The sequence below is a fragment of the Coenobita brevimanus genome, chromosome 51 (genome assembly GCF_032717465.1).
Source record: "Coenobita brevimanus isolate Jiangsu-jjx chromosome 51, ASM3271746v2, whole genome shotgun sequence".
Taxonomy (NCBI): Eukaryota; Metazoa; Arthropoda; class Malacostraca; order Decapoda; family Coenobitidae; genus Coenobita; species Coenobita brevimanus.
The window spans coordinates 26,701,138-26,714,142 of NC_137004.1; the positions used below are offsets into that span (position 1 = coordinate 26,701,138).

Below are 13,005 nucleotides of genomic sequence, written 5' to 3' on the forward strand. Positions count from 1 at the left end.
GAGAAAGGAGGCACTGTACTGTATACTGTATAGACTTTCGCTGGGTAACTTAAGTAGTGCTTAAATGAGGAATATGATATTTAAGATAACTAAAGATATGAAGAGAGAAAACAAAGATATCATAGGTGAGCAGCATGTGAAGAATGATGAAGGAAGGATCACGGTGAATAGTGAGGATATTAAGGATGCTTGGAGAGAACATTACAACCAGTAGCTGGGCAAGGAGTTTTGCTGGAGTGGGAACATTATTCAAAAGGTGGATCCAGCATTTTGCCCTTGGTCTTTGGTTGATACTAGTACAGCGTGCAGAGTGGCCAATGAAGTGCATTTGTGGAGGGTGACAGGTGTGTCTGGGATGACTGCTGAGATCATGAAGGCCTCTGTAAACTTGGGAGTGGGTTTACTTACTGATTTAATAAATTCTATTAAGTATGAATGTTTGGACATGTGGAGAGAATGGAGAATGAAAGACTGACTAATAGGGTGTATGTAGGTGAGGTGGAGGGAGGGAGAGGGAGGGGTAGACCGAGGATGAGGTGGAGGGATGGAGTTGAGAGGTATATGAGGGAGGGGGGGGTGAGTTGGGGGGAGGGTAGTCAGATGGTGGGTGACAGAGTGACTTGGAGGCGTTTTGTCTGTGGCCACCCTTTGCGGGATTAGGGCATCGGGCTGTAGATAGATTGATAGATGAATGTTTTGTTGCAGATAAGAGTGAAGAATGTGATTGTAAAAGTGTATACAGGGAAAGATGATGCCCTGTAAAGAAGAAATTATTTAGGCATAAAGCTTTTGGACAAAATAATGAATGTAACGGAAAGAGTCCTGAAAAGTATGATATATAAAAGAGTGAACATTGATGACATGCAGTTTGGGTTTATGCCAGTCAAAGGGACCATTGGTGCAATATTCATTTTCTGACAGCTTCAGGAAAAATATACAGGAAGGAAAAGGTATTGTGTTGTCGGGGAGGGCGGTGATAGTTCAGACACTTTTTGAAAAAATATTTATAAAAAATTCAGGTTTAAGCAGGAGTATAATCTGGTTGTTGTTTAAATGTTGCCACATCATTTGGCTCTTTAGTCTGATAATATGAAATTCTTAGCTCTTTTCAGCTTTAAACTATAGTTAATGGAACACAAGTGATTGAATCGTCCAAACCATCCCTACCAGTGGTGTTGGATTGGACAGAAGGGTGGGATGGTTTGGCCACATGTATTACTAGGCATATTCTCAAATTTATGTGAGTAGGTTTGGATAAAAACAAACATGTATTAATTCGAAGACATTTTATTTTTCTAAAGTACAAAATTAAACTCCAGAATCCAAATGAACTACTCGATATTTGTGGGGAAAAAAAAAAAAATATTTTATGACTGAAATAACCTTCCCCAGATTTGTTAATAACTGACTTAACCTCATATTTCCTGTTTCAGAATTATGCTTAATTGGCCTCTCTCTCTCTCTCTTTCTTTCCCTCTCTGTGGAATACTGACTTCACTTTTTACTTTCTAGGCCTTATTTCAGATTTCAAAAGAAACTTACCCTCATGTTTTATTTATTTATTTCCCTATAACTGACAGACTAACTTAAGAATTTTAACGCATTTTGTAGCCTGCAAAACTGAAATAGAAGTTGTTAGATCTCTTGCTTCTTATTACACTTTGAGGAATAGGTTAAATAAACAAAACAGTAAATATATATTCTCTGATAACTATAAAGAATGGTGTTTCACTATGTGTTCAAATATAAATGATTAAAAGAAGTAGCGTTATCATTTGATAAGGTCATGACTTGGTAATAGTGGATCAATAGTTCAGACACTGTCTGAACCATTCCCCTCCTCAACTGTCTGAATCATCCTGAATCTACATAATTACTGTAATTGATGGGTATCCTCAAGTTTCACACAAGAGAGTTAAACATTCGTTCTTCATAACAGTATGTTCTACATACAACACAGATTTACCCTGATAATGCACAGTTCGATGCTTGGCATATTCATAAAGGTAGAGCTTATGATATGCACTCAAATTACAGTCAAGTCGCCTAAGGCGCAACTAATTGGTTCTGGACTGCTCCCGTGCCACGGAAAACCATGCCATACAAATAACTAAACTTACGGGAAAAATGGAATTTGGTTCTGGATGTTCACCCAAAGTCCCCTTTTTCACCCCACTTTTCTCCATTTTTCCCCGCTTTACACACATACACATAATCAAGCAATCAGTCAGTGCATGTATTACACGTAATAATGGGGATAAAAAACGGGAGGGTGATGAGCCTTGTCTCTACTTGGGCAGATCGAGTGAAAAAAAGCTTGGCCAAGTAGACACAGATCAGCTGACCGACCAAAACATTAAAAATGGCGGAGGCTGCCTGGTCAAACACTGATTGAAGAAATTTATTTGATACAGTTTGTATGCTCAAGTGTCAACAAAACTCACATTTAGCACATTAATGATCATTCTTATATACGTGCTGATGATGATGGGAGGCATTATATTTCGTCTTAGCTCAGATAGGTGCTTCGTCACTAACCCGTTCATAGCGGTTTTACAAACAAATCTATAAACTAGTCACAATATCCAAAGAATCTTTAGTGTTTCATTACTTAACACAATGAATTTGGTGAAGTTTAACCTCCTCATAAGAGAGAAAAAAGTCCACACTTGGAGCACTTGTAGTATGGAGCTGAAGTGGTCGCCATTTTCTTTGTTTACAAACAGGGGAGTGTGCTGCCAGGGGAATTTGTCTGTGCGTTTCAAACCTTGCTGCACTCCCGCCATAGGTAGTTTATGCGTGTGGTTCGTTTTGGGGGGTGTCTGGCACCTTGCCATGTCATAGAAAAACGTGGCATAGAAGTCCGCATCATAGTCAACTTGGCTGCATTACACAGGAGATGCAAAAAAACATAAAATTTGACCTGCATCAAGAAGTTTGGCATTTCTAGCTTGGAGGTTCTGTGTAGTCAAAATGAACAAACTTTCCCACTTTCAGGCAAGATCTCGTGGCCCTAGGTTCCATATGTTTCTCAGGAAATGCACTGTCCAAACCATCCCATGTCAAAACCATCACCACCCTCCCCCACTTTGTTTTTGTTGATCTGAAGAAGGCTTTTGACAAAGTCCTTAGGGAGGTGGTGAAGTGGATACTTAGAAAGCTTAGAACTGAGTGATTGGTTAGAGTTGTTATGAAGTGTTCAAGGGTGCTGGTATCCAGTTGAGAGTGAGCGAAGATGTGAATGATGAATTTTTTGTGAATGTTGATGTGCATCATGGGTCAGTTTTAAGTCTTATTGTTTATCATTATGTTTAAAGCTCTCTTGCATGACTTCAGATCTGGACTGCCATTGAAGGTGTTATATGCAGATAACTTGGTGTTGATCATGAAGAATGAGGAGGTGGCAGAGGAAGGATTTAGGAAGTGAAGAGATGGAATGGGGTATAAGGGTTTAAGTGTAAATACAGATAAAACAAAAGTGATGATGTCTAGAGTGGGTGGCAGTGCTGCCAATGAGAACAGGACTGTGGCTATGGGCAGTTTGCCACAAGGATGTGGTAAGTAACTCCATTTTGTGCTCTGCTTGTGATAAGTGGTTGCACAAGAGATGTTGTGGTATTGCTGATAGGCTGCAAAATAATGCTGAATTTTAGTGTGTGTAATGCAAAGGACAGCATTTAGAAGTAGAGAGATGGGAAAGGATTAGTCTTGTTGTAGAGTATCTTGACTATGTGGAAGAGTTTTGTTATTTGGGGTTCATGTTATGTACCGGAAGTGGGGCTGGAGTTCGCTTGACAGCAGGGGTAAGAAGTGGTTGTAAGAAGTTTAGGAAGGTGTTGCCTCTCATGACAATGAGAGAGTCTTCCCTCTGTGCTTGTAAGAAGTTTAGGAAGGTGTTGCCTCTCATGACAATGAGAGGGTCTTCCCTCTGTGCTAAGTGGTCCTTGTATGCTGCATGTGTAAGGAGTTTAATGCTGTACAGAAGTGAGAGACTTGGCAGTAACAGAGAGGATTGCTGTAGGTGCAAACATTCATAGATGAAAATACTGTAAAGTATGGGGCATCCCTGAATCACAAGCCATGAGGAGTTAGCATTGCAGTTGAAGATTTAAAAGGAAGAATGGGACTTAAATGTATTAATTCTGTGATGAGAAGGGGTTGATTGAGATCGTTTGAACATGTGGAGAGGATGAAGGATGACAACTTGGTGCAGAGGGCGAGAGGTATGAACACCGAGGGTAGAGTTGTGAAAGGCAGACTAGAAAAGACTTGGGATGAAGTCGTACACTAGGGATAAGGGACTGAATAGAGAGGCTTGCAGAGTTTAAGCAGCAAGGACAGCCACCATTAGGTACCAAACTCAATGCATGCAGGCTTGTTGGAGCCTTTATAAATGAAATGAAATGAAGCAAAATGAACTTCTCTCCTCCCTTCCCCGCCAGATAAACTCCTGAGTATGGTTCCAATATTTTGGCTGTTCCATTATCGAATTTGCTTAATACACTAATTAGGGACAGTGTAAATAAATATTACTTTAAATATTTTTTGTGTTGATCTCTGTCCCTAGTTTTCGAATGTGAAACAATTCCTGGATTTTTCTGTCAGTGGCCAGATTCCTTGTTCTGGGAAGGAATGGCCACAAACAAATCTTGTGGGTTTTTTACAGTTATTCATAAGTACCGTTCGCTAACCATGTGGTAGATGGGGGTGCTCATCATCCACTCACTTGATGTAGTGCTGCTCTTGGGTGTCTGCCCTTTCCTCTCTTCAATCCTTCTTTCCTTCCATCCTCTTCTGTCTTTCTTTCCTTCATTCTTTCCTTGTTCTTCTGCCTGCGGGTGACTTTACACTCCCTCTTCTCTCTCTCTTTCCTTTATTCTTTCCTCTTCCTTCTGCCTGTGGGTGACTCTACACTGAATGACAAGCCAAATGATTTCCTGTGCACCAGGAAACTATTTACTATGCTGGGTGGTAACCATATAACCAAATTTTGGCGGATTAAGCCGGTGAAGGTTTATTTCCAGGGGGTGGTTGGGGTTGATTGCTCATGTAATTCCACTCAGGGATGAGTGAGGCTGGTCACTCTCATCTTAAATGTCGGGACCAACTGCCTAGCCCAGGGCTCCTACACTCTCCATGGGGCAATGTAGGATTGGATGATAGATGGATGAATGGATTAAGTTTATGAAGTTTGTTGGGTATTTTAAATTAATGTATTCATGAACCTTCTGTTATTTCACTATACTGAATGTCATTATCAGTTCAGTAAATTCAAATCTGTTACAGATTTGAGCGACCCATTACTCGGGGACGAGATGCAGATGCCACTGATGAAGAACATCGGATTAGCAAGGAGAAGCTAGAGGAACTTATTGCCATTGTCAGCAGGTAGGTGAAGGTTGTATCATCACACGAAGTGACATAAGCTGTACACTTGATGATAAACTGTACACTGTTGATGATGATATCAACAAGTAATATGAGGTTATGTTAGTAAGTGAAAGATGGCAGTACAGCTATAAAGAAGTCTCATTAATGATTGTTGCATGGCTACCACCAGCCAGAGGAGTACAAGATACCTGTATTATTAAAGGTTTTGACTGCAGGTTTCTCTTGTGACTTGAATTCAAATGAGAGAGAATTTATGCTATGAGAGTTTCCGCTGCTACCCACCATGTGTTTCACATATGCTATTCCTTGCAGTGAACTGAGCTTTTCACTTTCCCTCTGCACAGCTGCACTGTAAACACCCATGAATTTAGCTGCAGACTTTTTTGTTTACTTACATTGCACTGTTATGGCCCAAAAGTGTCCTGCACCTGCCCCATCTAAGTCAAATACAGTGTGTTGCTGCTCATTTGCCTGAACACGAGAGAAAAGAAATGTCTACTTCCAATGATTGCAACAGCATTGGAATGGTGGGTACACATTTACAGTACTATCCATTTTTACTTTAATTTTTGGTAGTAACATGAGGATGTTTGCGGCTTTCATGGATTTGGAGAAAGCATATGACAGGGTGGATAGACAAGGATTGTGGAAAGTGTTAAGAATATATGGAGTAGATGGGAAGTTGTTGAATGCTGTGAAGAGTATGTACGATGGTGCGAAGGCTGCAGTGCGTGTGGGTGGTGAAGTAAGTGAATTTTTCTCTTTGAAAGTTGGGTTGAAACAGGGATGTGTCATGTCTCCATGGTTGTTCAATCTGTACATGGATGGGGTAATAAAAGAGGTACAAGGTAGGGTAGTGGATGTTGGAGTGGCCCTGGTGAGAGAGGATAGTGTTTGGAAACTCCCTGTACCGTTGTTTGCAGATGATACTGTGTTGTTGAGTGAAGACGAAGGGGAGCTGCAAGGCTTGGTGGATGAGTTTGGGAGAGTGTGTAAGAAACGGAATCTAAAGGTGAATGTAGGGAAGAGTAAAGTGATGGTCTTTGAGAGAGGTGAAGTTAGTGAATGTACAGCGAGGTTGGATGGTGAGGAATTGGAAAATGTGAGTACGTTTAAGTACTTGGGTAGTGTGATGAGTAAGGATGGAGGTTTGGAGGGTGAAGTGCTTGAAAGGGTACAGCAGGGAAGAAAGGTTGCTGGTTCTTTGAAAGCAGTGATAAGAAACAGGGAAGTGAGCATGGAAGTGAAAAAGTTACTACATGACAGTATTGTGATACCAACTCTAACGTACGGAAGTGAAGCTTGGACATTGTTGGAAGGACACAAGTCAAGAGTGAGAGCAGTGGAAATGAGTTATTTAAGAGGAGCCTGTGGAGTCACGTGGAGAGACAGGCTGACGAATGAAGATATAAAGGAGCGTTGTGGTGTGGATGTGGATGTGATAGGAAGCGTTATGAGGAACACACTGAGGTGGTTTGGCCATGTGGAGAGGATGGAGGGTGAAAGACTGACGAAGAGAGTGTATGTGAGTGAGGTGGAGGGGGGGAGAGGGAGGGGGAGGCCGAGGATGAGATGGAGGGATGGGGTGGAGAGGTATATGAGAGAGGGGGGTGTGAGTTGGGAGCAGGGCAGTGAAATGGCGGGGGACAGGGCGACTTGGAGGCGATTTGTTTGTGGCCACCCCAAACGGGATTGAGGCGTCTGGCAATAGATAGATAGATAGAACATGAGGACAGAGTTTGTCATCATCACACTGTTATTGTTCCAAGCTTTTCCTACCAGAGGTATGATAAGGTAGTGTCCATAAAACAGTCAAGGAGGGCCGTATTCCCAAGGCGGATTGAAAACTGATGACAGTCCTGTTTCATCAGCCCTTGGGACTGGCTGCTGACCATCCCTCTTTGCCGAACTTTTTCAGTGTTTCAGCAACACAGAGAACAGGTCAGCACGCTCCACAATACAGGTTCCTCTCACTGTCAACACCAGACTAAATGCACATTACACACTACACTTCCTATTCAAAATTTCACTAAAAATGGCATCATATCACAAAGCCTCGGAATCCCCAGGGAGGAAGACCATCAAAGGTCAGCATGCTCCGCAATACAGGTTCCTCTCACTATCAACACCAAACTAAATGCACATTACATACTACAATTCTTATTCAAAATTTCACTAAAAGTGGCATCATATCACAAAGCCTCGGAATCCCCAGGGAGGAAGACCATCAAAGCCCTCACTATCTGCTCCTCTTCCGGTGACAGCCAAGCGAGATGCCTGAAACCACTGTCTGATTCACTTCATCATTTCTGCAACATTTGCTGCCTTTCCTCTTATTTTCTCTCTTTTGAGCACCATCTCTCCACCTCTAAACCTTACCTTCTCTTTCTAACTGAGACTCAACTGTTTGGAATGACTGATAACAAACCCTTCTCCATATATGGGGTGGGTGCGTGTACAGCACCCACCCCATATCCCTGACTGCCTTGGAGAGAGTTCCAACATACTTGATCTCTTCCTTACAACTAATCTGTCTGCTTATGTTGTTAATCTTTGCTCTCCGTTGGGCTCCTCCAATCACAACCTTATCATCTTAACCAGTCCCATTGCTCTAGTAAGGCCTCTGGACCCTTCCAAGAAGCATTGGTTGTGGCACTTTGGGGCTGCTGGTTGTGAGGCCCTTAGGCAGTACTTCTTTGACTTTCCCTGGAATGATTATTGCTTCCATGGCAAAGAGCTGTCTGAGTGTGCCTTGCGCATTACGAAGGTTATTCTCTCGGGCATGGAACCATACATTCCATTCTCATATCCTTCGACCAATGCGAAAAAAAAAAAAACATGATTTAATCATGCTTGCTGTAATGCTGTCCGCAACAAGGACAAGGCCTACAAAAGGTACTGGAGCCAACCCACCCCTGAATCTCATCTCTTTTATGTATCTGCCCGAAATCGTGCTAAGTCTGTTATTTGCTTTGCCAAAAATAATTTCATTTGTTCTAAATGCTCTGAACTTTCCAACTTGAATTCTTCTCACTCCTTCTGGCACCTTGCCAAACACCTTTCTAACAACTTTACCTTATCATCCTTCTCTCCTCTTGTTCACTCTGATGGCTCTGTAGCTATTTTTTCTACTGATGAAGCAGAATTCTTCACACAGACTTTCTCCTCCAGTTCCACCTTAGATGATTCTGGTGCTGTTCCTCCATCACTCCCACCCTCTGACTTCCTCATGGCTGACATTAGGATGTCTTCAATTGATATATTTTCTGCCATCACTGGCCTTAACACTGACGAGGCATATGGGCCTGATGGGGTCCCTCCTGATACCCTCAAGATCTGTGCTTCTGTACTTACACACTGCCTAGGCAAACTCTTTCGCCTTTGTTTGTCAAGTTGTACCTTTCCATCTTGCTGGAAATTTGCTGTCATTCTGCCTGTCCAAAAAAAGGGAGACCATTCTCATCCTTCTAACTGTCTCCCGATTGGTTTAACATCCTGTGTTTCAAAAGTTTTCGAATCTATTCTTAACCAAAAAATTTTAAAGTATCTTTCTTATCACAACCGTCTTTCTGATTGTCGGTATGGGTTCTGTCAGGGACGCTCCACTGGCGACCTTCTCACCTACCTTTCAGACTCATGGTCATTCTCCTATTGGGATTTTAGCGAAAGTTTTGTCATAGGACTTGACATCTCGAAAGCTTTTGATCGAATCTGGCATAAATCTGTAATTTCCAAACTGCCCTCCTACGGTCTCTATCCTTCTATCTGTGCCTTTATCTCTAGCTTCCTTTGTGGTTGTTCTATGACTGCTGTTGTAGACAGCTACCATTCTTGAGATCTATCAATGGTGGTGTTCTTCAGGATTCCATCCTATCACCAACGCTCTTCCTTTTATTCATCAATGACCTTCTAAGCTGTACAACTAACCCTATCCACTCATATGGTGATGACTCCATCCTTCACCGTTCTTTTCGCTTCCCACAGCATCTGTCTCAGCAGTTACTTCACCAAATGAGGGATGAGGCTATGGCACACCTAATGTCTGACTTGGCTCATATCTCTGATTAGGGTAAAAGTAATGTTGTTTTTAATGCATCATAGACACAGTTCTTACATATATCAACCCGACAAAATCTTCCACATGAGTACCCGCTAATTTTTAACAATATCCAGCTCAATCCTGTATCATCTTTAAACATACTTGTTGTTCCGTTCTCTCGAGATTTATCTTGGAAAGACCATATTACCTCTCGTGTAAAATCTGCTTCCAAGAGACGGGGTATGCTAAGCCAACTCCTTGCCTTCTGGACTGCTGCACGGTTGTTGACTTTATACATGGGTTTTATGTGCTCCTGTGTTGAGTAGAACTCTTACTTGTGGGGAGGCTTCCTGCATACAACTCTTCTCAAGAAGATGGAGTCAAACACTTTTTGTCTCATTAACTCTGCTCTTTTTTACTGGCTCCCTTCAGCCTCTCTCTTCATTGCACAATGGCATCTTTATCTCTTTTTTTATTGCTACTTCAATGGTCACTGCTTCTCTGAACCGTCTGCTTGCATCCCTCCACCACTTCAGTAGGTGCATAGCATCCGTCAAGCAGCAAACTCTCTTCTCTTTTCTGTCCAACTCTTTAATGCAAGAGTTAATCATTACTCCGAGTCCTTCATGTATACAGCAGGTCAACTCTGGAACTTTCTTCCTTTGTCTGTATTTCCCACTGCCTATGATCTCTAGTCTTTCAAATGCAGTGTGTCCAGGCATCTTGAAATGAATGGCTCTGGTATCTAGTTTTTTTCTTTGAGGGAAAAATTCGCAGGCTCTTGGCCTTTGGTTCCTTCTTCCTAGCATTAAAAAAAAAAAAGAAGGCATACCCAATGAACTGAACCTTTTATTTGCTACTCAAGCTTCTAGAATCCTTACTCCTTCTCACAAGCATAGCTTCCTACACATATGCCTTTCACAGTACGGTAAGCTCTTCATTTGCACAAGTCTAGAATGCACAATTTCAGTTTGCACAACAAGGCCAACACATCCAGCTGGGCATGCATGCAAGCAGAAGCACCATTTGTGCTGCATCAAAAACAGAAAAAAAGTTCAGAAATTAAAAAATGTATGCAATGACATGCACTTATGTCACAGGTGGGAGCTGAAAACACACACACACACACACACACACACACACACACACACACACACACACACACACACACACACAGCTCAAGAGGGAGAATGAGAGGTTGGAAGAAGAAAGAGACAGGATGAAAGCAAACTAGATGAGTATGAATCCAAATCAAGAATACAGGACGAGCACATTAAAGAAATCAAGGAGCAACATAAGGGGTGGAAGAAAATTTGGGAAGAGGGAAATGTAAATTTGAAGGAGATTATAGAACAACAAAGCAAGGAAAAGGTGGAGAGGGAAGTGGTTAGGGTACTGAGAAGTAGAGAATCTTTAGTTAGAGATGTAGAGCAGATAAGAAAAAATGTGTAATAATTTCAGGAGTTAAAGAAAAAGTATGACAATAAGATTAGAAAGAGAAAGAGAAGAACTGGGTAAGGTTAAAGAAATAATATCAATAGTCATGGAGGAAAACAACGAAGCTCAAGAAGAGATTGAAGAGGTGTTTAGGTTAGGAAAGTACGAGGAAGGAGGGGCAAGGCCATTGAAGGTTAAGTTTAAGTCTCAGGCAACAGTAAATGAAATTATCAGTAGAACATGGAAATTATCAGACAAGGAAGGCTTAAAAAATGTTTGGATAAGGAGCAATGACCTCTGTTTTTAGACTGCCACAATCTTTTTAATACAATCAAGTAGTCAGTCAGTTCTTTCAGGATATAGAGCAAGCTTTAGAACCTTTCAACATAGACTCATCTCCAAACACTGACACAATAATCAGTACCTACAGTAGAATTGTTACAGCAGCCAGCAGATATTGTATCACAAATGTCAGCACCAAAACTTTCAGCCTTAACTTCTGCACTTATATAAAACAACTCATCTATCTATATCTATCTATAGCCCGACGCCCAAATCCCGCAAAGGGTGGCCGCAGACAAAACGCCTCCAAGTCACTCTGTCACCCACCATTTGACTCCCCTCCCCCCAACTCACCCCCCCCCTCCCTCATATACCTCTCAACTCCATCCCTCCACCTCATCCTCGGTCTACCCCTCCCTCTCCCTCCCTCCACCTCATCTACATACACCCTCTTAGTCAGTCTTTCATTCTCCATTCTCTCCACATGTCCAAACCACCTCAGTGTATTCCTCCTAATCTTTTCAACCACATCCACATCTACCCCACAACGTTCCTTCACTTCTTCATTCGTCAACCTGTCCCTCCACGTCACTCCACATGCTCCTCTCAAGTAACTCATTTCCACTGCTCTCACTCTTGACTTGTTCCCCTCTTGCAAGGTCCACGCCTCGCTTCCATACGTCAGGGTAGGGATCACAATACCATCATGCAGTGACTTCTTAACTTCCATACTCACCTCCCTATTTCTCATCACTGCTTTCAGTGTACCAACAACCTTTCTTCCCTGCTGTACCCTTTCACATACTTCATCCCCCAAAGTTCCATCCTTACTCATCACACTACCCAAGTACTTGAATGCACTCACATTCTCCATATCCTCACCATCCAACCTCACTGCACACTCTGTGACTTCATTCCTCTCAAACACCATAATTTTACTTTTGTTTACATTAACTTTCAGCTTCCTCCTCCTACACACTGTCCCAAATTCATTCACCAAACCTTGCAACTCCCATTCATCTTCACTCAACAATACTGTATCATCAGCAAACAGCAACACCGGAAGCTTCCAAAACTCATTATTTAAAAAAAAAAAAAAAATAAGTCCACTTAGCATTATTAGACACCTTGCACCACCTAAACAAAGCCATAATTGAACTTATCAAAACACACAGATAAGACAAACAGAAAAGTTTGATGGCCACCCTTGATCATGACAAACACCAGCAACTTGTGGAAACAGTAGGAAATATCCACTCATCCAAAACCTCACCCTCACAAACCCATTAAGCCCAATGAACCAGCAATGAAACTATCCCCAGTAAGACTGGACATGTAAGCATTCTAATAATCTGTTGTGCATGAAGAAGGCACAAAAACAAATCCCCAAAAGAAAGCCATCACAAATAATGAGAAAGAAAGAAAAGAAAAGAATTTTGAAAAAAATCAGAGGAAATACTCAAGCACCACTACCTCTCACATCACAGCAAGTACAGTACAGCAAATTATCAAAGGCAGAGAAAAATCCAAAACAGTAGGACTAAACTAGATTTCAAACATTCACTTAAACACTATGGCCCTATAGCAATTAATACCTTTATTGATATTTTCAGCCTTCCATGGACTTGTAACCAAATACAGTACAGTACCTGATTATCTGGAAGAATGCATATAATATCCCCACACTAAAACTAGGAAAACATCCCAGTAGTCCCTTATCAAATACAGCAATATTGCTGCTGTGCACATCATCCAGAATAATGGAAAGGTTAATCTTAATGAACTTAACCTGCACATTCCTCTATTTGGTCTTCTTCATAAATTCTAACCCAAACACACAATCCAATCTAAGCCAT

At 41.7% G+C, this 13,005-nt stretch overlaps 1 protein-coding gene across 1 annotated transcript in view; it reads left to right on the forward strand.

Annotated features, from left to right (window-relative positions):
* okr (DNA repair and recombination protein RAD54-like okr) overlaps positions 1-13,005 on the forward strand; it is a 152,559-nt gene that overhangs the window by 91,634 nt on the left and 47,920 nt on the right. Inside the window, exon 7 of the mRNA XM_080272769.1 lies at positions 5,287-5,388. Within this exon, the coding sequence (XP_080128895.1) occupies positions 5,287-5,388 (102 nt within the window). The remainder of the gene's footprint in view (positions 1-5,286; positions 5,389-13,005) is intronic.